Source organism: Rhamphochromis sp. 'chilingali' (genome assembly GCF_963969265.1).
Source record: "Rhamphochromis sp. 'chilingali' genome assembly, chromosome: 8".
Taxonomy (NCBI): domain Eukaryota; kingdom Metazoa; phylum Chordata; class Actinopteri; order Cichliformes; family Cichlidae; genus Rhamphochromis; species Rhamphochromis sp. 'chilingali'.
In genome coordinates, this window is record NC_137935.1 from 13,647,606 (window position 1) to 13,671,448 (window position 23,843).

At 40.1% G+C, this 23,843-nt stretch overlaps 1 protein-coding gene across 3 annotated transcripts in view; it reads left to right on the top strand.

Annotated features, from left to right (window-relative positions):
- The window catches only part of LOC308401519 (roundabout homolog 2), a 79,191-nt gene that overhangs the window by 13,717 nt on the left and 41,631 nt on the right, over nucleotides 1–23,843 (top strand). Inside the window, exons 1-4 of one of the 3 annotated variants that reach the window (XM_080889775.1) lie at nucleotides 16,873–16,983; nucleotides 19,291–19,448; nucleotides 22,540–22,660; nucleotides 22,737–22,878. In XM_080889775.1, coding sequence (XP_080745901.1) covers nucleotides 22,540–22,660; nucleotides 22,737–22,878 — 263 coding nt within the window. In that variant the 5' untranslated portion in view covers nucleotides 16,873–16,983; nucleotides 19,291–19,448. Of the gene's footprint in view, nucleotides 1–16,872; nucleotides 16,984–19,290; nucleotides 19,449–22,539; nucleotides 22,661–22,736; nucleotides 22,879–23,843 lie in introns of those variants that run through there. The other 2 variants (XM_080889773.1, XM_080889774.1) reach the window with 2 other exon arrangements.

A 23,843-nucleotide genomic window follows, 5' to 3' on the forward strand; every position in this document is an offset into this window, starting at 1 on the left:
AATTTGTCTTGAAGTCTGTGTGTGTTAGTTGTTTAATAGCACTTTTAGAAGAGGCAGGCATGCAATCATTTTGTGCCACATTAGGCAGCTTAGCTACTATCCATAAATATTAAGATATAACAATACACAACACATGAAAATAATTTCAGTTTTTGGAAGTGAAACTGTGGTATATAATGTAATGGGTGCAGCTGAGTGTGGATGCTGACCATAGTTAGTGGAGTTTGTGACATTTCATCTTTAATCAAACATCTGGATTTATTGAATGATGCATCTGTGGCTCCATTCTGCACTATTGTGTCGACCAAAATCTCCACAGATGCAAAACTGTTTATTACACATTTGCTAAAAAGAAGGCAAACTCAGTCACCCATTGCGGCTGATGAAGCTTCAGTCCCCCAACTCCGTACTCATCTGCAGAACAACACCCATCTTTGACAGCTCGTTCTTTGGCTGCAGCTTGCACTGTTTCTGCATAACTGCATAAAATGTGTTTTATTAGTGCTGTTATCAGTGAAAAATGTGCCTTCAAAAAATATTAGCAAATGTTATATTTGATAGTAGCAGTAGTACGGTTTTTCTTTATTGTATTTTTCATTTCATGATGTGTAAAATGTTTTCTGCCTGGGCTGCGGGCAGGTAAATTCATCTTTACGAAGCCACGCTGTTGTGATGTGAATTTCAGCATTGTCCTTAAAAGTTTTTGAAAAGATTTCCCTGGAAAAGACGTTGTCTTGATGAGTGCATCTGTTGTTCTAAAAGCTGTATCATTCCATCGCAAATCAGCAAATTTTTAGAATTTTCTCCAAGTTGCGCAAAAAATTCTATTCTCCAAAGATTAAACATTTATAATAAGCACTGTGAATTTCCAGCTCCACACCTCAAACACTCTTTAAGACATATTCTTTTGAAAAATGCTCAGTTGACCCACACCACAAGGCAAACATCTAAACATTTATAAGAGCCTGCACATTTCTGCAACCAATCTTTGGACACCTGAAGCCAAGATAAACTTGTACCTGAATGATGGGAAGAGAAAAGCATGAAGGAGGCAAACGGCTCATTATGCGAAGCATATCGCATCATCTGTCAAACATGATGGGGGAGACGTGACTGCACGGGTATGTATGGCTCCCAGTGGAACCGAGTCACCGGTGTTTATGGATGCTGTGACTGCTGATAGAAGCAGCAGGATGAATTCTGTAGTGTACAGGGATATACTCTCTGCTCAGATTCAGCCAAATGACCTTCATCCGAGATTAAGAACAACTATTATATTTTACATTTTTTTGAGTTTCTTCAGTTACTTTTGAGTCTCTGAAAAACAAAAGATTTTTTTTTAATCACTTGAATCAAAGTTGAAAGTTTGCGCTTCAATCAGATCTTGATTGCTTAATTTAGAACAGTGTAGTTGTGTACGGAGGCCAACATTACAAAAAAGTGCAATTATCTGCTCACTTACGGAGATGAATGTAACTGTTCAGGAGATGCATGGTTGTATGTTTGCCATGCTTCTTATACTCTGACACTATTGTGTCTACAGATCACTGTGAATGAGACTTTTGTCTGAGAGCCGAAGCGCCCAGAACCATCAAGGAGGTCATCACGTTTCTCACTCCTTTTTTTTGTGAGACCTCACCATTTAGAGGAATTAATCCAAAAAAAAAAAAAAAAAAAAATTACAATACGTATGATTATGTGTACAAACATTATAATTGTATGTGATAGAATTAGAGAAATTGGTACGTACTAAAGTCAGTCTCCTAATAAAGCATTTCTGGGTTGATAAATACTATTATAAAGGGTGTTTGTAGCCGATTTCAGCCTGGCATGGTTCCTGTAACGTGGCTTTGAATTGTGCTTCTGTTGGTTTTCAAAGTGCAAGGTCCCCGCAGCTTCTCAAACAATTGTGACTGAAATTAGCAGCACTGATTGGCCATTTTGGTAATTGCAAGCAAGCATACACCCAGCATGACCCATGGAGCCAAATTTTAGGAAATAATGCCAGGCTGACATAAATTATGCTTTGATAAAATAAGATCATTATGTTGCTATAGTTCAAGTCTACAAACTACTTAAGGAAAACCTGAGCCAAAAAAATAAAAAAATGTAGATAATCATTATTTGCTAATTACTCTCCCTGTGATTTTCTGTCTTAATGGATTTAACATTTAGTGAAGGAAATGCCAGAAAATTCCCCATTACAATTTCCTAAATCTAAGTTCACGTCTTCAAATGTCATTTCGTCAAACTCCTCATATTTGAGCAATCGGAAGTGGTGAAATATGAGGATTTTTACAGCCGATACAGAAGATAAGGCATTACTCATCTTTTCTGTTGGGGCTGCACTGATAAATGTTTATGTCGGCTGTACTGGACTTCTCTGTGGCAGTTAGATTGCCATCTCCTCACCTCAGAGTCAGTGTGTACAAACAAGATCAGGAGAGTATGCCTTTAAAGCTTTGTTATTTATTAGCTTGCTGCTGAGCAGTACAGAGTGTGAGCTTCCTCATCTGTTGGTGGAAGTGCACTGAAGTAGAAAAAAAGACTCCCTCATGGAGCCGTGTCTGTTATTTTTTCTCCCCCGTCCAGGACACGTGCCATTGTCTTCCCCCTCTCCTCGTTGCGCCGGCGTGGCTCGGCCCTGGGCTGAACTGCGGCTCTCTTTGGCACGAGAAAATGGATTAGTCAGTGGGTTGATTAGGGGAAGGAGCCTAACAGATTAGCAAGGTTGAATTGTCCTCGTTAAAAAACACAAAACAGCAATTTGAGCAAGGCCTTATCTGCCTCCATACTGAGGCTTCTTTTCCAGCAGTGTGTGTGTGTGAGCGCTCACGGCTGGCTGACCTCATCTGTGGCTTGGGTCCAAAAATAGGGACAGCCTCCTCAGATATCCTGCATATTGACAACCATAAGTGTCTGCAAGTAATGCAGATATCCAAGCTGGGAGGAGATATAAGGCTGTCATATTGCCTCTTTTGAGTTGCTGATAATAAATGTAGCTTTGTGTGCTGCTGATTACAGTGCAGTCATACTGGTGAAGGGATGATTCACCTGCAGGCACCGAGTGACTAACAGTATTAATAAGTGCCTGTTTTGCTCTAATCTCAGTGCCTGCAGCCTACCAGGGCATATGCTAGGACAGCATGATGGTGGTCTTGGATTCCCCCTCCCGTCTGTGTGAGGTTGTGCTGACTGTGGGGTAAATAGTGACCCAATTAGCACTGGCATCGGGGGCGGGGGGAGTCTGCAGTGTTAATGAGAGGCCAGTTTTAAGCTGGTGGCCTTGCAGAAATGTGTGTCGGTTGTGGCTCGGTGGCAGGAGTCTGAGAGACAACAGGTGGGAGGAGGAAGAGCTTAAACCTCCCACTGAGCAGAAATGAATACGGATGCATCTGTGTGAATGCTGCAGCTCAGAACAGGGAGCAGGAGTGCTGACACTAACCTGGTTTTCACCACATTAATTACTCATTTATTGCCGGTGAATGATGCATAATGCATTTGGCTGCATGACTAAGACTTTTATCTGTAGTGCACTAGCCACATGCCGTACTTTTGCTTGAACTACTTGGGCAAATTGTTCTTATTCCTCTGAACTGCAGGGTGTCATGGATAACTGTAGGGCTCGAAGACTTGTAGAAGCCCACGTGAATCATATTTGGAAACATTTTTGGAACGTAAGCCACATTTTTTCAGAGCACCACTGCTACAAATTAAATTCTAGCTGATCACAGAAAACTAAATTAGAGATGCTTAACATTGTGCCCATTGTTTCATCTTTCTGTTCATTCACACTGATACATTTAAATTCTTTCACAGAAGTATTTGTTTGCTGACACTGGGGTGAAGCACATTTCCATTTTATTATTTTTCCACATTTTTTCCGCTGTGGTTGGTTTCATTCATGCAATGCTTCTTCCCAGGGGAAACCATGGATGTGTTAAGAGAGCTGACTATGGGCGCGACCCAGTGGCAGGGTACATATCACATGGGCTAAAAAGCCCTTAGGAACAGAATTGCTGGTTCAGGGCCTAGCGGCTTCTAACTGCATGTCATTTCCCTGCTCTCTTGTCTGTCAGTCTCTGCTGTGCACGGTCAAATAAAGACTAAAGGCTGCCAAAAACATGTAAAATAATAAAAAAGACAGCTAATAATTTGCTGTCACTCACCAATTTGCATTTTATGTGGGCGACATTTCTTTCCAGAGTGTCACAAATTGAATAACTGAATTTAATTATTTCTTAGCATAACGCTCTTTAGATAGTTTAGTTTGAAGGTTGGTTTGAAATGGTTCAGGGACTGATATTTTGCCCATCTGTTCTGCAGTCAAATTAGGGAAGACTGTGGTTGGAGCCTGTGGTTGTGGCCAATGAACTTGTGATATTGTTACTTTTAAAATGATGGCTTTGAAGTTTGGGACCAGGTGTGCAATTACATGGAGTCAGGTGCTGTCTTCAGAACAACTTTGTGATCAAGTCAGTGTGCCATCAATTTGCAAATGAATGGGTTAAAGTTGGCATGAACTGTGAAAATCCAATGAAAATTGCAAATCCGTTGTTGTCTACATGCACAGAAATAGACCCTGTGCACGAAAAAATGCTAACTTCCCGTTTTAAGACTGGATGTAGGGTTGTACATTTCCGGTAGCTTTATTTTGCGGTCAATCACTACTGCGAAGATGGACTCCAAAATCATGTCCAAAACACGAAAACTGAAAGATCGCGTTAAGGTACGAAGAGCAGAGGTGGGAACACTCACCACTGCTGTGTCATAAAAAAAATCAAATGATCAATTTTGACGATTGAAGCGTGTACATCGATTGGTTGTTTACATCTGTTGCACACTTGGATTAAAATGAATTGAAACCAGTGTGGCTTTGTGAGTTCGCCTTTACTGCATCTGCAATTATATACATGGACATAGCACAACGTTACACACTTTTGCAGTCTCACACAACTCTTATAGGCGCACTGCCTTATGGGTAGTCTTTAAACTCAAATCACTAGTGATGGCCCGCTTGAAGCTGACGCTCCGGAGCGTGTGTCGAAAAAAACAACACACTGGTTCAGAAGCACTGTGTCGAGGCTTGCTTCGTTTGGCAAAAGTCACGTGACCAGTGACGTCCGAAGCTTCATTACGCACGTAACTGCTTCGGTACCTGATTCAAACAGAAATAAGGAAGTGAATCATCCACGGGATTCGTGGAGTGTGTTGATGGTGACAGATAGCGACGAGGTGATCATTCCACTGACAGATATGGAGCCAGCGAGGAAGAGAGGACGTTCTGGCGTGTGGGAATATTTTGAGTTGATTTTGCTCAGTTCATTTTATCTGCCGAAGTGAAAAACTTGAAATGTCCAAAATCATGTTTTCATAATGTAAATATCATTACAGCATATGACTTTAGGAACACTTCCATGTGAATTAAAGCTGATGAAGACTACAAAAATGTATTTGACACTATACGTACATTACATTGCTACACAGTTTAGAAAATCATTTTGTTTATTGTTTTTAGGTGATAGTCTGCAGGACCCAGGAATACCTGCATATCTACCAGCTTGCAGTGTAGTTCCTGCACTCCACAGCCTCTTCTGTTCCATGCAAGTGGATTTTCTCCAGGGCAGGAGAAACTATTTCTAAGAAAAGAAACAGACTCAGCCAGCGCACAGTAACACTAATCCTCTTTTTAAATGTAAATAACAAAAGGGCTACCTTACATTGATCATGTTTTTACTTTGCAAGTTCTTGATTAGGGGTGGGTTTTGATTATCGCCTTTCTGATTACAATCCATGCTAAATTGAATAAAGTGATATTGATTCATTAAAATCCCGTGTCGATTTGTAAATTAACGTTATTATGCCTGAAACGCCAGCATCTCAGGTTAAACCTCACAACATGTCGTCAAACACCATGCAGCTAAAACAGTAACTGGGAGCAGGTTTACGGATTCTGCATACAAACGTGAACACAGAGCGCGGACCCGACGCGTCAGAGTCAGATTTTGATGTGTCGTCAGGTCCGCGCTGTGTTTGCCTCTTTTTTTTCCCGCTGGCTTCTGCAGCTGCAGGTTTCATAACTCTCTGTTTACATCTCTAATTAAGTCTCACATGTGTCAGCTTTCTTTTAATAGATACGAAATTATGGATATATACTGTTAAATGATCAGACTTGTAATATTTCTGACTGGGGCAAAACTTTCCAGATTCCAATCAAATTGAATCGGATCCTGTATCGAATCAAAATGATTCTACAAATCAGTGACGATGCAGCCGTACTCAGCTTCCTAAGCATTTTCCCTTTCCAGTTCACAATCAATCCCACCCCTAGGTCAAAAATATGTATAGGACAATTGGCCTAATCTAATATTTTGTATGAACCTGTCAAGCTGTCCAGTGATTAAACGACAAGTAGATGGAGGCAGGACTTCACAGCAGGGGCATACTCCATAATGTGCTGTGCATTATCATATGTATATTATATATATTGCTCACTTATTGTATTTACCAACATCAAGGAGTTATGAGCAAAGAAAGGCCACCATAGTGCATGTTTAAATAGGGAAAGTTTATTGATCAAAATGTATTACGCAAATACGCATTACATTTTTTTCAGCCCCCCAATCGAGAAAACAAAACCAATTACATGTTCAAAGCAACGGAACGGTGGCCCAATATCAGAGAGAACTCCACTCTTGAGTGAGCAGTGATAATTGAGCAGTCCGTTTTATTTTGCAGATTCAAGCTGCTCTTCAAAATTTTCACCACCAGATGTCACCGGAGAGGACTGTGTTGAAAAGCTTCGAGTAATGAACCGTTTTTCAATACAAGCTTCAGTGCTTCGGAAAGCTTCATTTGGCCATCACTACAAATAACTAATATTTCTTACAGTGTAACAATGGAATAAACATAAACAAAAGATAGTGTGATCCACCAGTCTATATCTGCTGTGATTACAGCCCGGTACAGGTATAAATCCACAAAAGTGCCACGAGGTTTCCGCACAAACTAATGAATCAGATCTAGCTGCTGCTAATCGTTAGCATCACGGCTAATTCACATCGCTACCAATAACTTATACACTAATAACACATAGTGGGGATTAACGGCCAACTTTCCCACATTCTCTGCAACCCCGTGGACTCATCTGTAGATACATTTTAAGTTATTTACCATCTTGTATCTGCTTACCTACAATTATATACATGGACATAGCACAACGTTACACACTTTTGCAGTCTCACACAACGCTTATAGGCGCACTGCCTTATGGGTAGTGGCTGGCTTCTTTACTCCCGCTAGAGCTGCTCATTTTAGGGGATACTCCCTCTTGTGGTGTAACGGAGGAATAACTACGCTTCCTGAACTATGTCATTTTTGGAGACTGGGGCACACATTATTTTTCCACAATCAAAGAAAATACAGATTTGAACAATCAGACCATTTAACTAACTACAATATTGTCACTAAAGATTATGGGGGGTGTCTTGTTTTGTCCACAATGTCTTTCTTGTCCTTACACATCACTCAACATAAGCAGAATTGCGTTACAAAAATTAGAAGACACATTGTCCAGATTCAGAAGCACATCTCTGTATAGTGACAGTTCTTATGATTTAAACAGGCAAATGTTCAGTATTCAATCTACAGGTGAACAACAGTCAAATGTTTCTCCCGTTATGTCGATATCAGTTAGCCAAGAACACACTTAACACAGCATTTTTTTTAACAGCTCATTGTGTTCTGCGTCCTGATCAGCTGCAGACCACTGTCCATCTCCTCTGTGCCGTCTCTCCTGTACAGTACAGAATCGCTACATCGATCGCTGATTCATTGATTCATTAATGATTCATTGACGTTGAATTCTCTCGCAGCTGCTCTATTCCGTGTTCTGGAACTGAAAACAGGGTTTGATCTTTGGTTTCATTCTATAATACTGGACTTATTTTTCTACAAAGTTTTGAACTTTAGAGTTTTAAACAAGAGAGAAAAGTGTGAAAATGTTCATGCCTGTCTGAGAAAAGTGTATTAAGTGTGTAGTGAGGGACTTTACGGTCTTAAAACATCTAATTGTAAAAAATAAAGTTGGCTACTTTGCGGATTTCACCTATCGCTGGTTATTTTTAGAACATAACACCCGCGATAAACGAGGGACCACTGTATACAAACGCTGAGAAATATAAAATTTGAATCCTTTTTCTCTTTTGTTCTGAGGGGCGGGGGAAAATATCGACACATCGACGAACATCATCTACAGATATATTCGGTAAATGCCCAAGACATCTTGAGAAATGTAAATCGCCGCTTGATTCATCCATTTGGTTGATTTGTTTTGGAAAAACCGACCGTAAACAAGGAGCGAATATCACACCTGAAACGAAGCGCTCTACAGGAGTTTCCCCACTGGAAGTAGCTTATGCCAAGGTGCACATAATCTATTCACATTCCCTACTATGAGTACAAATTTGAAATAGAAATTCATAAATTCCTCAACAAATACTGAGTAGTTGCTACAGGATGGCAATTTAACTGAAAAATGATGTAGGCTTTACTTTCATATTGAGATTTTGCAGACATGTGACCACGTGACTAAATGAGTATTCTGCAGCTGGTTGCAACTGATGGGACAGAGACAGAGTGCACTGAAACATGTCCACTAGAGGGGAAAACATAACAACATTAGTGAAATCTATTTGCACTGAGATACAAACGTTTCTGTGTGAGCTGTGCTAAGAAGCTATCTTAGCAGGCTATGCTAGCAGTTAGAAACTAATGCTAGCAAATATCTATCGAACAATTGTGTAACAGCAGCAGTTCTGAAACCGAGGCTGAAATCTCCTTATAAATGTGTCGTTGTTCCAGTTTTTCATTTGTTAAAAAACCTTTCTATAACTAAGCTGTTAATACTTAGTTAAAGCATGCTAGTGTTGTATGTTTTAATGTTTAAACATTGTTTTGCTAATGAGTAAACTGGAAATGCAACAGGATAATGGATTTTAATCTCGATCCTATTTTGATCAGTTGATCAGTAAAAAGATTTTTCTCCATATTTAGCTCATCCGGTCGAGGCTCCATCCACCCACAGTTAATAAGAATTGCTACTTCTCCTGTAGCATTGGTCAGAATCTAATCAAACTTGCACATAGTGATCACTTAATAGGTATTCACCAAAATATTGCTCAAGGTCAAGGTAACATTTAGTTGCAGTAACTTGTGAATTATAATGGATTTTGAGCCTAGTACATCACTGACGTGTGTTCTGGTCCTTATTCAGCCTCTAATTTTAGAAGCAGCGTGTGAATGATGGCTCAGAAATGAAGGCATGTACTCCAACATGATTTGGAGAATCAGCTATAAGTGGTGTGCTCTTAAAATGTTAAAATAATTTCCCTGCTAGAACTACTAAAACCGAAGTTTGGATATACAATTAAAGACTTAGCTTTTCAATTTGACACCTTTTGAAAACTGTTCGGGGTCATTACCCCATTGTTGTTGTTGCAGTACTTTCCAGTAGAAGAAAAAGGCCTGATCACATTAGCTACTAGCCATTTTAAGCTGTAACAGGTTTTCTTTGCAGAGCTCATGTTTCCACAGAAACTCTAAGAAAGAGGTTTCTATAGTAGAACACTTGAAGTTGTGGCCCTCGGGCCTCCGGCCTCTGGGCCTGCGGCTCGGTTCACTCTGGCACAGCTGGCTGCTGGCAGAGCTGGCGGGCACGCCACTGCAGCCCCCTCTGGCTTCTGCTCCATGGCTACTGGGTGACCCCTCATCTGGGGCTCTTTCCAGGAGGGTGGCATGGATGCCCCTCCGGTGGTCCTCCTTGGGCTCTCACGCTCTGGGGCCTCTGGATGTCTGGAGGCTGGATCTCCTCCATGCCTGCACTGTTAAAAAAACGGTAATATTCCAGCAGCTGGGGCGCCAAAATACTACCGTAAAATAACAGAAAATAACTTTCCCATGAAAATATGGTTATTTTCAGTAATGAAAATAGAGTTTGTTGCGCTAATTTTACATGGGATTCTGCCTTTTCTGCCATATTGCACCATCAGCCCTTCTGGCCATCACCAGTAGGTGAAGAGTCTTGACCACGGACACAATACCGAGAGTGTCCGAGCCGGGGCTCGAACTGCCAACTCTTGAGCCACAATCGCCCTAAATAGCAATGATAATAATACTTATGTGATGTAACACAAGCTTATAGGAATCATGTTATATACTTTTCCATAGCATTACATTTGAATTCAACAGTTCGATCTTTCAAATAACGGACAAATATTTGTGAAATCATGATACATTTCTGAATGTATTTTAACAATCTAAATATGCATATGTACAAAAAATATATTTACAAAATGTTATGTTATGTTATGTTGATGTTATGTTATTGACATGTAAAATCACAGTCTACTTATGTAAATTTAATGATATTCTAGAAAGACAGTACAAAACTGTAAAATATACAGTAAGATACTTTGACATTACGGTACTATTTTTTGGAACAGTGTGCTTCATGCCCTGGGGGACAGGGCTATAGCTCCCTACATCCTCTAGCAGACCATTACATGGGGAAACCTTTTGAATACAAGCGCTCTGATCCACACAGGTGTGCACACGGGTGTTCACTGTTCATAGACATAAACTACACCTTTATTGGCTGCTATTTCCAAGCACATTATGTGCTGTCGGTCCTGCTTGCTACACAACAACATTCAATATTTAGTATTTACTGCTATTTACACTTAGCTAGATTAACGTGATGGTGTTGTGTTTAGTATGTTTCTCTGTTTTTTGGTTTTTTTGCTTGTTTTCTCTTCTTTTTCTCTCAACAGGTGATCCAGGAGATTTTTTTTCTCTTTCCCTTTTTAAGTGCCCTTTCTCACTGTCCCTCTTCCCTTCTGTTTTTCTTTTCCTTCATCTTTCAATCTCCCTTTCCTATCCCTCAGTCATGTCTGTCCCGTCTGTAACAACTGAAAATAAAATAAAATAAACAATAACAACAAAGGTTGATCAAATGGACCAATACGGCAAGGCCGTGATGATCCATTTGGCAAAGTAAATCCATTGGGTATCCTTGTTGGTCTTCAGACAACAATTCTGACGGCTAAAGAACCAAATGGGATAGGCAAAAAAAAAAAAGGAAAAAAAAGAAGAAGTTGTGGCCTTGATTCACACAAAAGAGATGAATATGTAAAGTGTAGCAGAAATGACTGCTGGCTTCACTGAACCATGAGATCTATCCATAATTCATTAAAATTATCTAAAAATTTAGAGTTCTGTCTTCAGGACTATTCCTATTTGATGCAAATTTGCTGTTTAAGTAATTATTTTTATATTATACTATGCATTTTTTGCACCTGTGGTCCAGAAGTTATGGTTTTTGTGTAGCTGCTGTTGCTCTCTTCCAGAGTACCTTGTAGTAAGGAACGTGCACAGCTGCGAAATGCCAACAGCAGTCATAATTCTGCCTTTTTTCCGTCTCTTTTCACCGTAGTGCTGCCAGTAACCGGCTGCCTTGCCTGCCTGTTGAAAAACCAGAATAATGAGACGGTAGGAGTGGACTGAAATCCATTCCCTTATTCTTCCAAAGCAGCTTTTTTTTGCTTAAAAAAGAAAGAAAGAAAGAAAAACAAGGTGGGGGGGGGGGGGGGGGGGGAGTAGTAGTTGTGCCTATTTAGAAATCATGAATGTGAATGTCTGGCTGTCTCGGCAAGGAGAAAGTCACATGGTGTGCCAGGATTAGAATAAAGTAGGACAAATAAAAAAATAAAACTTGCTTAAAAGGCTTTAGAGCCAGATGTTCCTCTTACTCCTGATGAGGGATTATGAAGGAATCAAAGTTCTGCTTGCATCTTGCTTCTTGGCTTCTCCTGCTTTCTGTTTTCCTTTCAGCATAAAGAATGTGCAGGTATTATCTCTGATGAATACAGTTTATAGAATATTTGTTTTTTGGTGCATGAAATCAGTCAGGCTAAATTTTAATATGCAGTTGTGCAAATATGAACCACTGGCATGATTTATATGAATCCTGTCAGGGATTACTAATATTGCAAAAATGTCTTCACTCAGTGCCGATTTGTAATTGAAACAGCATTGCATTTTTGGAAAATGGAAGGATTCATGACCAAGTCTTTGTCATAATGGCTGTTTGCCCTGGAGTGCCTTCTCATCACCCATCAACACCATCAGACAATGGGTGGATTAAAGCAATCTCTCTTCGCTGTAGGCAAAGTCTCCATTAGCTATGACAGGGCAGTATCACAGCAATGGGATTAGACCACCTCCCTAACGGCTTTTCTGCTCTCCGGAATAAAAGAACAATCGAAGTCAAGCAGCGGGTCGTCTGCAACTCTCCGAAATGTGCGCTTGCTGCTGACCTTTTACCCTTCTGTCCACCCTCCTACCTGTCAGCCATGAAAACACAGAGCTAGTTGTGCGTTCACACATCTGTCAAGGCCAATGCTGTCTACTGTGTCTACTTCCCACACTCGCTGTCACCTCATGTTTTGCACAAAACCTCTGCAGATTCCCCCCCCACTCTCCTGTCTGTCACACTCACGCGTCATGTGTTGCTTTTTTTCAGCCGCTGCGTATAAAGAATCCATGGACTGCTAGTCATCCATATACAATATGCAATACAAAGGCATTTTCATATGATTAATCGCTATTGTTCATGTTTCCAAAAAAACATTAACAGATGGCCTTTCTGCAGTGTTTAGCTCTCATCTGCTCAAGTCTATAATATCACTTAAAAATCAAGTGATGAATATTTTCGGGGAGATTAAGTCTCTTAATCTGTATATCCCTGAAATATTAAAGTAGTTGAAATGAACGGGCGCTCCTGGAATACTCAGCACATAAAAGAATATACCACCAAAAGTCATTTAGGTCTGCTTTTGTATTGTCTAAGCTCACAGAAAGTGCCTTGGGGAATATGAGGATTTGTCTGAGCAGAGGCAGGGTCAACTCTTAACTGCCCTGCAGTAACCACACTGCTTGTCTGAGCCCAGTGTGAATGGATAGAGGAGAGAGTGTGGGGCCTGGTTTGGAAGATTGCTTGCTAGACCCAGTCGCATTATGTCTGAGAAGTTATATTAGGGACAGCAGCCCCTCAGGAGATGCGGTTCATCTGTGTTTCTGAAGAAGTTTGTCGATTTCGTGGTGGGACCGTCATTGCATACAAACATCCATGGGAAACTGTTTGGCATGGCAGCCTTTAAAGTCAGAGCAAGGAAGGATCACATTAACTTGAACTTCAAAGAACATTTCGGAGCTTGTGTTGTAGTGTTTGGGGGTAATGATGGCAGAAATTCTGCTCTCTGGCATTCGTTTCGACCCTCAAATGTCCCACTTTCTGTGAGACTGTGCCTGGGGACTCTAGGACTTAAATGCTAAAGGTGTGTACGTGCATGGGCTTTCTGTGCGAACTCATGTCTGTGTGTGTGTGTGCGTGCATATGTACAGTTCAGGGATTAGCTCCTTGCCCATAACTTTTTCACTTCAGTCACTGTGGCAGTGAAACAAAGGCCTCAGTGCTCCTATCTCACCAGGCCTTGCAGACTGAAGTCTAAAAATAATGCAGCACTTTCAATTAGCCCTTCAGCTCTGCAAAGCATTTCAAATATGCAGCCAAGTGAGCAGCTTCAGGGTTATTTGATGAACAGACTGTTGTAAGAAATATCGTTTTTGGTTGTACTCCATCCATTTTAATATCTTAGAAAACCCAGACATATTCTGTGAGTAGTTTTCAATTCACGCTGATTGCTTTTAGTCAGTGGTGGGATTGGTAATTTGTTTATTGAACACAAATGAGCTCACTCGTACGCCTCAGAATTTGTTCAGTTTACTGCATTTTTAAGCAGTAGACTCAGACCAAAGGTTGTCATGATGCCAGTATTTCAAAGTCGTTGCTGATACCAAAGAAAATACTTGATACCATTGTCAATACCACATAGGAGTGGGAAAAAAGAATACCATCTTTGATCTGATTGCTCTTAGCAATACCAGAGGTACCAAGGTGAGGTGCTCCAACCTGAAGTTGTGCCTTTTTTCAGCTTCATGGACATGAATAATAACTTTTTATGTAATTGAACACAAATTTATAAGTAATGCATTTCAATAGGAAACATGTTTTGTGTCAGAAGCAGGTTTCCAGAAGCAGCCGAGAGATGATTGCATGGCAGCAAGGGAAAAAAAAGTTTTAAACGAAGTGAAAACGTATTGTATTTTTCTAAATCTAACCAAATCGTTTAACAGCTAAACTTAACCGAACTGCACATTTGTTAAAAAAAAAGTATGACTTGAACTTATGTAACAGGCATGAAAGCCAACAGAGCTTACTCCTCCACCAAACATCCAACCACTAAATGTGGACTCTTTTTTTTGCCTTTTAATGAGTACATATGAAACTATACTGATGTTCAGGGGACACAAAATAATTGGGAAATTCATGTTGAGGAACACGAAAAAAAATTCAAACAGCACAATTAAAAAACATAATGATCATGACTAGATCGCGACCTGCCACAGACCATGCCCTGCAGCAGGATATTGTGCCCAGGCCACACTGGCAGAGTGCTGCAGACCTTTCTGGATCAAGAGCAAAGCTAGTCCCTATATGCTTCCTATCCAAGATGCTGGGTTGGTGCACTAATAAGAGGCAGACACAACCAATGATCCACAGCCGTAAGCTGCACTCATCCAGGAATGAAGAGCGACAACAGAGCCAACTTGTAGGGCAGGGATAGCTCAGTAGGTAGAGTGGTCGCCCCATGATCGGAAGGTCGGGGGTTCGATTCCCCTTAACAGCTACCCTGAGGTACCCCTGAGCAAGGTACCGTCCCTACACACTGCTGCCCACTGCTTCACTGAGTGAATGGGTTAAATGCAGAGAGCAATTTCCCCACGGGGCTCAATAAAAGTACAATAATGTACACACTTTCTTCTTCTTGTACATACCTCATATTAAACACCATGTATATATTGTATCTACACATATGATAGTTTTGGTCTATATATAATATTGTGTTTCTTTCTTTGTGTTTGGTTTTGCTGAAGTTCCCAAATGTTGTGTTGGGAATTTTGTGGAGGGTATTTTTCTTTGTAGCAGATCTTTGGTCCGTGGATACATAAAGAGCTTCTGTACCGCATTGATTGACTGTGAATAATAATTAGTATATCACTGATGGTAAATGAGAAATTTGATGATTTCAAAGGGGTCAGAAGTCTTAATTTCCAAAAGACTTCTCACTTCAAATCTCGTAGCATGAAACAAAAAGAAATTGGGGGAAAAAAATGATTTCAGTCGGTAAAGAGGGTAAACTTCCTCTTTGTTTTCAATGAAATTTAGTTACAATACAGCCTGAGTTAAAGAGAGATGGGCAGAGAAGGTAAATGAATTGACTGTCTGGCACTTGACTAAGTATTGAATATTTATTGCTGATTACCCCAAGACAATCGTGCCTGTTGAACAAGAGTGAGAAATGATTTTCCGTCTTTAAACAGCTGCGATAAAGTGATTTCAAATGAGATTTTATTCAAGCCCAGTGGATCTGAATATTGATGCTGTATTAAAAGGCCAGGGCTACCATGTCAACACGGACCTGTCAGGCATGCTGGTGGATAATTAATGTTGCATAGATTTAGTCAGGTACTCAGAGTAATTGGCTGAGAATAAACTAAGTGCAAGTCGATTTAAGGTGGCTTACAGAAATGTCACAATTCTCAGTGACTAAAGACGCCACTAGCTTCCATATACCACTTTCTGCAGCTCAACAGTTTACAGTGAAAACCAGTTTTATTGGAAATTTAAAGTTCTGCCAATCTTAATTTTCACACAAGTGAAAAAAGCTGCAAGTCATTTCAGATTAAAGAAATTAATATTTTAATATAATTTCTTTTTTAAAAACACACATAATGATATTTCGTTAAGAAGCTGTTGAATAGCAAGGTATGCTTATTTTAGGTCCAGACTGAAACATATTTATTCTGCAAGTTAATAAACCAGAAGCAATCTATAAAAACACAGAGAAAAGCAACTTTTAGCTCTGCAAGTTTGTTTTGGCAGATCTTTACACTAGCTGCCCTTCATGACACAACCCCAAAGGGATTTGTGTCTTTTCTTCTTGAATTCTTGAATGACTTTTTGCTTGTTAAGTGAATGTGTGAACTACTACTACTATGGAGCCACTCATGCAAAAAATAACAGGAGTAGAAAAAGATTGCAAAAGTGTTATGCTATAATTCTGAACAAATGAAAAAAAAAAAACACCTTGAAAAGTATTAATTTAACAATCAAAGAGGCAAAATATTTTCAACCGAGATAAGAGGGTTTTAGTATTCTAATAGTGGGATTGCAAATACTTACAAATGACCAAAGGTTTTTGAAATAACCTCTAAAAAAGCAAGAGATTAGCTCTGATATGCAAGTGATGGCCACTGGGATATTATGTTCTCTTGACTTGCAGCAGGCAAACTTATTACTTAGTGTTTCCTCTACCATTGCATCAGAGTTAAGGATGTGTGACCCCCCTGACAACCACCAGTGGTTTACTCGTGGATGTCAACCACCTAATGAATGGAGACTTTAAACCTAATGAATATAACCAATGATGCTACCAGTGCTCGACACTCAACTTTAACTGTATGTTGACCAGTGATGGTTGACCAGTAACGCCGTTACTTTTTTTCAGTAACGAGTAATCTAACTAATTACTATTCCTATCGTTACAGTTAGTAACAAGAAAATGCTGTCCGTTACTGTTTTTCAACCGCATCTTATATCAGTTGCACGGAAGTAGCTGTAAGTAATCTGGGCGCTACAGCTTTAAGCTGCTGCGCGCGCTCCCGCGGACGGTAATCACGATCACTGTCTAGCACAACACCTGGAGCTAAGGGGGCAAAACAGTCGCATGAGTGCTGCTGTTTGACTGAGGAAGAATAAAGTAGTCGGCCAGTCACATGACCACTTAAAGACAAAGCAACAAGGTGATATATACCAGTTTTTAAATTGTGTTTTGAGATGTGAGAGATTTGTGACGTTTAGCGTGTTTGGAGTGTGTAGTTAATGTGTTGTCTTGTGTTGTTAGTGTGTAGTGTTGTAGATAGTTTTGTGTTGTGTGTCAGAACAATGAGGCAACTGCTGTCTCCAGGTAGAAACAGGAGGAGTGATACACTTTGCTGCTGTCAGACCTGCAGGCTGTGATGTTCTCCTTTACAGTGGACAGAAATTATTTTTTGGAGTGGCACAAATAATTTGTGTGGCATCTTATTGAATGCAGAACAGCTGATTGTTCTGTAAATAGTTTGAAATGGTTATTTTAAAAAGGGTAAAAAGTTAATGGATGCAAATAACTTTGTTTGCAAAACATGCATATGATTTTAAAATTGAAAATTTATATTTGTATTTAAAGTTATGAAATATGATTCATTAAACATGGTTGTGGTTGTTACAGTAAAAATATAACCTTTTCTACTCGGATTTTATGTTTTTTGTCTGATTTTAGATCAGTTGTGTTAGTACAGTGTGTCAAAATGAAAACTGTAAATTCAGACACGTGAGGTTGTGCTGAAAAGAATGATACCAAACAGGGCAAAGTAAATAGTTTTTAAAGGTAAAATGTGGAGGGAAAATCAAAAGTAGTGAAAAATGGCCAAGTATACCCTGGACCCCAGAGGGTTAAACGTTTTTTTTTTTTTAAAGTAACGCAATAGTTATTTTTCAAGTAATTAATTACTTTTAGAATATTGTAACTCAGTTACTAACTCAGTTATTTTTTGAAGACGTAACTAGTAACTATAATTACCTTTTCAAAGTAACTTGCCCAACACTGATGTTGACACTTATTTTGAAAAAGCTATAAGCAAGTTTTTATCAATTGTGACTCAAAGGCAGAGGTGAGTAATTAATTTTCCCAAGGGGCCTAATTGTAACATCGACTAGCAGTTTATAAATAGAACCAAATAATATTGAGCAGCATTGAATTCAGCTTATTAGTGCAGCCCTCCACAGCAGTGCCAGTTTCTCATGTGGCCCCTTGAGAAAATGATTTGGGAAAATTGGCCACCCCTACTCTAAGGTAAATTTGGGCTTTCATTGCTGGAGTGTTGGCTAAACTTGCCAAAATCAATAACCCTAACCCTAAGTGCAGGGCAGAGCCAGAAATAGCCCGATATTCAGAAGAAGGCTCTTATCATTGATGAGTCAGCCACAGCAGACATTCAGAGAACATCAGTTCTTAGCACTTGATTGGAGCAAGTGAACTCACATTTCTTTTTTTTACACTTGTTTTGCCTTGTAAAGACTTAAAAAAAAAAAAAAACCTTTCCAAATGTCTCGCTTGGCCAGCAGAGAGGTGTTAAATGATTTGTGTTTGGTCTGTTACAAAGGCAGTCATTGAGTGAAGATTGGCAGAAAAGCCCAAGATCTTTTATCTTTGCATCTCAGAAAGATCGATGAAATATTCATTACCGTGTAAAAGCAGACCGATTGATTATACTGGAATAATACACTTTGGTTCAGAAAGGATCCTGTAGGAGTGTGTCTATTGAAAATGCGAGCCTGTCAATTCAGTTCAATTGTACAGCAGGTCTCTTGAGAGTGTTCAGTTCGCAGCTCTCACTGAGGCTTTCATCTGTCAATCACAGCACAAGATTAGAAGATATCAGAGGTCGCTGTGTCAAAGTTCTGTCGTCATCCACAGGGTGGCGGGAGCTCAAACTTTAGAAATGACACGAGCGGAAAGGCTTTGCTCGGTCGGTGCTGATTTCTCTTGACTCAGAGATGTGCTGAAGATTTGTAAGATAGCTCTTGAATCAGAGACACAATCCTCTCGTTGATTCAGAGGCACTATTTCTTCTTTCTCTCCCCTGCACACGGGCTAAATTATGAATGTGCTGTTATTTGTTTACTCCATGTTGGAATGAGAGATGTGCATTATTCATCTGTTCTGACAGGAGAGACATCAGAGTAGGATGCAGGCTTTAAAACCAAGCACAGACTAACAAGGACAATGCTGGGGATGTAAGCAGTCAGGCACATGCAGACACAATAATTGACTTTCTCTATAAAAAAAAAAACGTGTTCAGAAAACTCTCAGCAGAAAGATGGTTCACCTGGGAGAAAGCAGCCTTAATTACTTCCAAGACAAATTGGTGCTTCATTTGTTGATACTGGTTATATGGCTGTGTGCCTGTTTGCTGATCTGTGAGTCTGATTTCCAGTCTTTGTTTTAAATACATTACTCATACAGGGCCTTCTGAAGCTAATTAGATTTCTTTGTGTTTTCTTTTTAGTCCTGAGAGATGATTTCCGGCAGGCCCCGAGTGACGTGGTGGTAGCTGCCGGTGAGCCTGCTGTGTTGGAGTGTGTACCTCCACGAGGTCACCCCGAGCCCACCGTGTCCTGGAAACGCAACAACGTCCGAGTCAGCACCAAAGATGAGCGCGTCACTGTAAGTTCAACAATCATTAGAAAAAACGTTCATTTTTTGCGAAAAATACAGCGATTTGTAAACCCGATAAACTCCACTGCATTAATCTTTACATCTCTGGATCATCTCAAAAATCAAGACCTCAGAGGTCAAAGTAGTCATAGCTGGTAACCTAAACCTAACCATATATTTGGGAGAAAGCCAAAATTTACTTTCTTTTGTAAATATTTTTTGATCTGTGTAAGTAAGAATGATGATTTTCTTTGTTCTCTGATTGCAAAGACTTTGGGGAGTGACTAAAGAAAACAAAATTTTAAGCTTGTGTGCCTAGGGTTAGAGTTCTGCCCATCACCAATGATGACTCAGACCTCAAACGGTTAACCAGTTTTAAGTTGGATGCAGTCTCACCTCTGGTAAAAATCTCACTCCAGAATGTTTTCAGTTGTCCTGCTAAACAAACAACCAAAAACATCATACCAACCTCCCTGGCAGAAGAGGTAGAGGAAGATGGATGTCTGTTTTTTGGATTTTGTCATCAGACAGTGATCACGAGGGGCTGCGCGGACATCTCAAAATTATGATGATTGAACATGTGCCCCAGGCGGTGGATTTCAGGTGGCCTTCAAAGCTAATAGATCCAATCTTTCCTGCATGTCCTGAGCCTGTCTCGGGGTCTCCTCCCTTTAGGACACGCTTCAACCACCTCATCTAATCAGATGCCTAAACCACTTTAACTGGCTCTTTTTGGAGGAGTAGCGGCTCTACCCTGAGCCTCTCCCAAATGACAGAGCTCCTAAATATTGGGGAGGAGGGATTGGTATACCCACGAGAAAGAAAGACGTACCTGTGGGCTGTCCTGTGGGCCACCAGCTGAAGGAGGAGTCATAGGAGTTTGGTGCTTTGTGGTAGAGCTGGGCGATATATCGAGTTTTTAAAACATATCGATATATTTTTATACGAGATATAAGATGTGACAATATCCTTTATATCGATATAGTCTATGTTACGTTATAATTATACTTGTGGAGCCGCAAGTTTGCCTCTCTTTCGTCCACTTTTGTCTCTACGCAACGTTACTCCGCCTCGCCTTCACTGAAGACAACTCCCCCTCCTACCCCATCGCTTCACGTGCAGGCAGCGACAAGACGGACACGGCAAATCTCCGTTAACGAGTTACTGCGCATCGCCCCATGCGTGGGGCTGGACGGCGTCAACGTGCTAACGAGCTAAACATGCTAACGAGCTAACCGCGCTAACGAGCTAACCGCGCTAACCCTAAAATCCTTTCATTCTCTCAAAAGTTGATAGCGCGCCTTATGTATGAATTCTGGTTGTGCTTGGTGGCCGCGAACCGATTTTATGTGGTACACGGCGTTCAGCAATCTGTCAAAAATGTTTGAGTACGACTTTGGTAAGCTACGGAGCTGCACCGCTTGATAGATTGTCGGCGCATTACGGCTACCGAGGAGCTTCGCGGAGTGATACGTACTGTGCATCAACGTAATATTACCGTATTGTGTGTGTATAAGGACCATAAATGGCACCTGTAAGAGACGTGGTTATGAAGCGGATTTCAAACTCCAGGCTATCAGTCACACAGTAAAACTTGGGAACAGAGCAGCTGTAAAATCTGTCTGTCTTTGTTATTACGCTCAGCGTCTTTTAGTTTACATTTTGACTGCACAATTGTGAGCTCTTTGTTTAGCACAAAAACAACCTTGTTTTCTTTTATTTATGGAGCATTATTATTTAATGAATGCTCATAATTTAATTTTGAGTAATTTTTCATGTACATCTGTGCTGTATGTTAATAAAAGTGCCTGTGTGACATCTGGGACACAGCTTTGACTAAGAACTCTTTTTGTTCTTACTTTATGGCTTAAAAAAAATATCGAGATATATATCTTATATCGCCATCCAGCTAAAAAATATCGAGATATGAATTTTGGGTCATATCGCCCAGCCCTACTTTGTGGATCAGGTGGCAGCCAGAGGCACAGTGATCGGATCCTTGTTACTTTCTTACTGATTCGTTTATTATAGACCTGCTGTAGTTTCCAATTCCTAACATCCATGATCAATAATTCTGGATATAAATCCAATGAAAACCAACATCGAACTGTGCTTAATAATGGCCATAGCCTTTATACATGAAGTGTGATAAATATTATTGGTCTGTGCTGTGAGGCTCAATTGTTGCCAAAAACTATTAAAAATACAATAGAGACCTACATTTGAAATGAACACGATCCCTGAAGTTTATTTTGAGTTAATCCCACATACTCTCTAGTGATGTGAGTACTTTGCAGTGCTCCAAATGCGTATGAATCCATCTCTGAAAATAGTTCACAAAGGTACAGTTTCACTTCTGACTGAGTCACACTTAATTAAAATCTGTCTTTCATTATTTTACTTAAAAAATTAAAAAAGCAATAAACATCTGTGATTTATTACAGAGTCACTACAGACTGCAAAGGTAGACTTTGAGTACCTGGGGTAGGAATAAGTTGAAATTTTAAGGTTAAAGAGGTGTTCAAAAAGGAAAATGACCAAACAAAATTAATTTAAACTTTAACGTGTACAACTGTGAGCAAAGACCTGTGTGGATAGATTCTGGTTTGTCTTTCTTTCCTCAGGACTGATAAATATTCCCTCAAATGGTCTAGAAAAACTCTGTTGTACAGGTGGGAGAGATATCAATTCAGACTGACAACAGTTTCTGTTGACTATCATTTAATGCGGACACCTTCGTACGCTGCAGAGCGTAAAGTGTCTCTGATTCTGCTGTCGCTTTTCTTCTGTCCTCTCATGTGTAAAAACAACAGCTGGACACAATCTCTGGTTGTTGAAAAATAGATTTGGAACTGTGAGAAGTCACAGGCGGATGAAAGATATTGTTTACGTCAGTAGCTCAAGCAGGAGCTTTAAACTGAACTTAATTTCAAGTAAATCTGTGCTGAGAACCTCAAGCATAAGAATGTAGGTAGAAAATAAACATCACAGCAACGTATACACGTACACCTACAGTGACTCATACAGTGTTTTGAATATGAGCGATTAATGATCTTTGCATCAGTGCAAACATAACTAAACGTGCCATTGTGTTTTTCAGATGCGTGGTGGCAAACTGATGATCTCTCACACCAGGAAGAGCGATGCAGGCATGTACGTCTGCGTGGGCAGTAACATGGTTGGAGAGAGGGACAGTGATCCTGCAGAGCTGGTGGTGTATGGTGAGGTTCAAACAGTTACGTAGTCAGTCCTTCGAAGAGCATAAAGTGGTCATGTTTAAAGGCATCTGTTGTCTAGCAGAGCGCCCCGTGTTGGTGCGAAGGCCTGTTAACCAGGTGGTCATGGAGGAAGAGACTGTTGACTTTCTATGTGAGGTCCACGGGGATCCTGCTCCTACTGTGCGATGGCGGCGAGAAGAAGGAGAGCTTCCCCGCGGGAGGTGAGCTGATGGGCATGACCGCAGACAAATAGAGAGACAGACTGTTGATGCACACACAGCCTGAGAGCACTCTTGTGTTAACACACGTGCCCCAGAAAACGTAAATATGTGCAGGAGCTGTTTATTAACTCATGTCTTTCTGTTACATATCACACCCGCATCACATCGCACTTCTGAGGCAGCAGCGCGCCTTCTCCCTCAGACTGATTCCACCTCGCAGCCATAATGAACACATCGAGAAATCATTCCTACCGTTCTCTATAAAACCGTATAACACCGTTCATTTTGTGACAGGTGATCACACCAGTCAGGCATAAGATCCCAAACAGATTTTTGTATTATGTCTTCATGCAGCTGTTTTCTCAGATTTATAGTGTTCATATTATTTATGAACACCTCTCTCTTACAAGTCATTCCTACTTTTACTCTCTTTAGCAATTTTGTTTTTAATCACTCTTTTTTTAATCTATCTATCTATCTATCTATCTATCTATCTATCTATCTATCTATCTATCTATCTATCTATCTATCTATCTATCTATCTATCTATCTATCTATCTATCTATCTAGACTAAATACATGACTATTTGGACAATTGCAATTTTTGTAACTATATCTGCACACCACCACAGTGGCTTTTAAATCAAACTATCAAGCTGTGATTGAACTGCAGGTTTTCAGCTTTGATTCAACAGGATTGACAAAAGTACTGAATTAAGTGTTTAGGAATTAAAACTTCTCCAGTTTTCAGAGGCTGGATCATTTACTGACAAGCATTTCCATGGCCACATGAGGCTGGCTCTGTTGTTATACCATCAAAAATTAAGCAGTTAAAAGTCCTGGAATTGATTCCAAGTAATGATATTGCATTTGGTATCTTTTCACTGGAACTATCATCATGAGAGCCAAAGAGATGTGTATCCAAGTGAAGGAAGGCAAAGTTTAAAAAAACCAAATAAATCAGA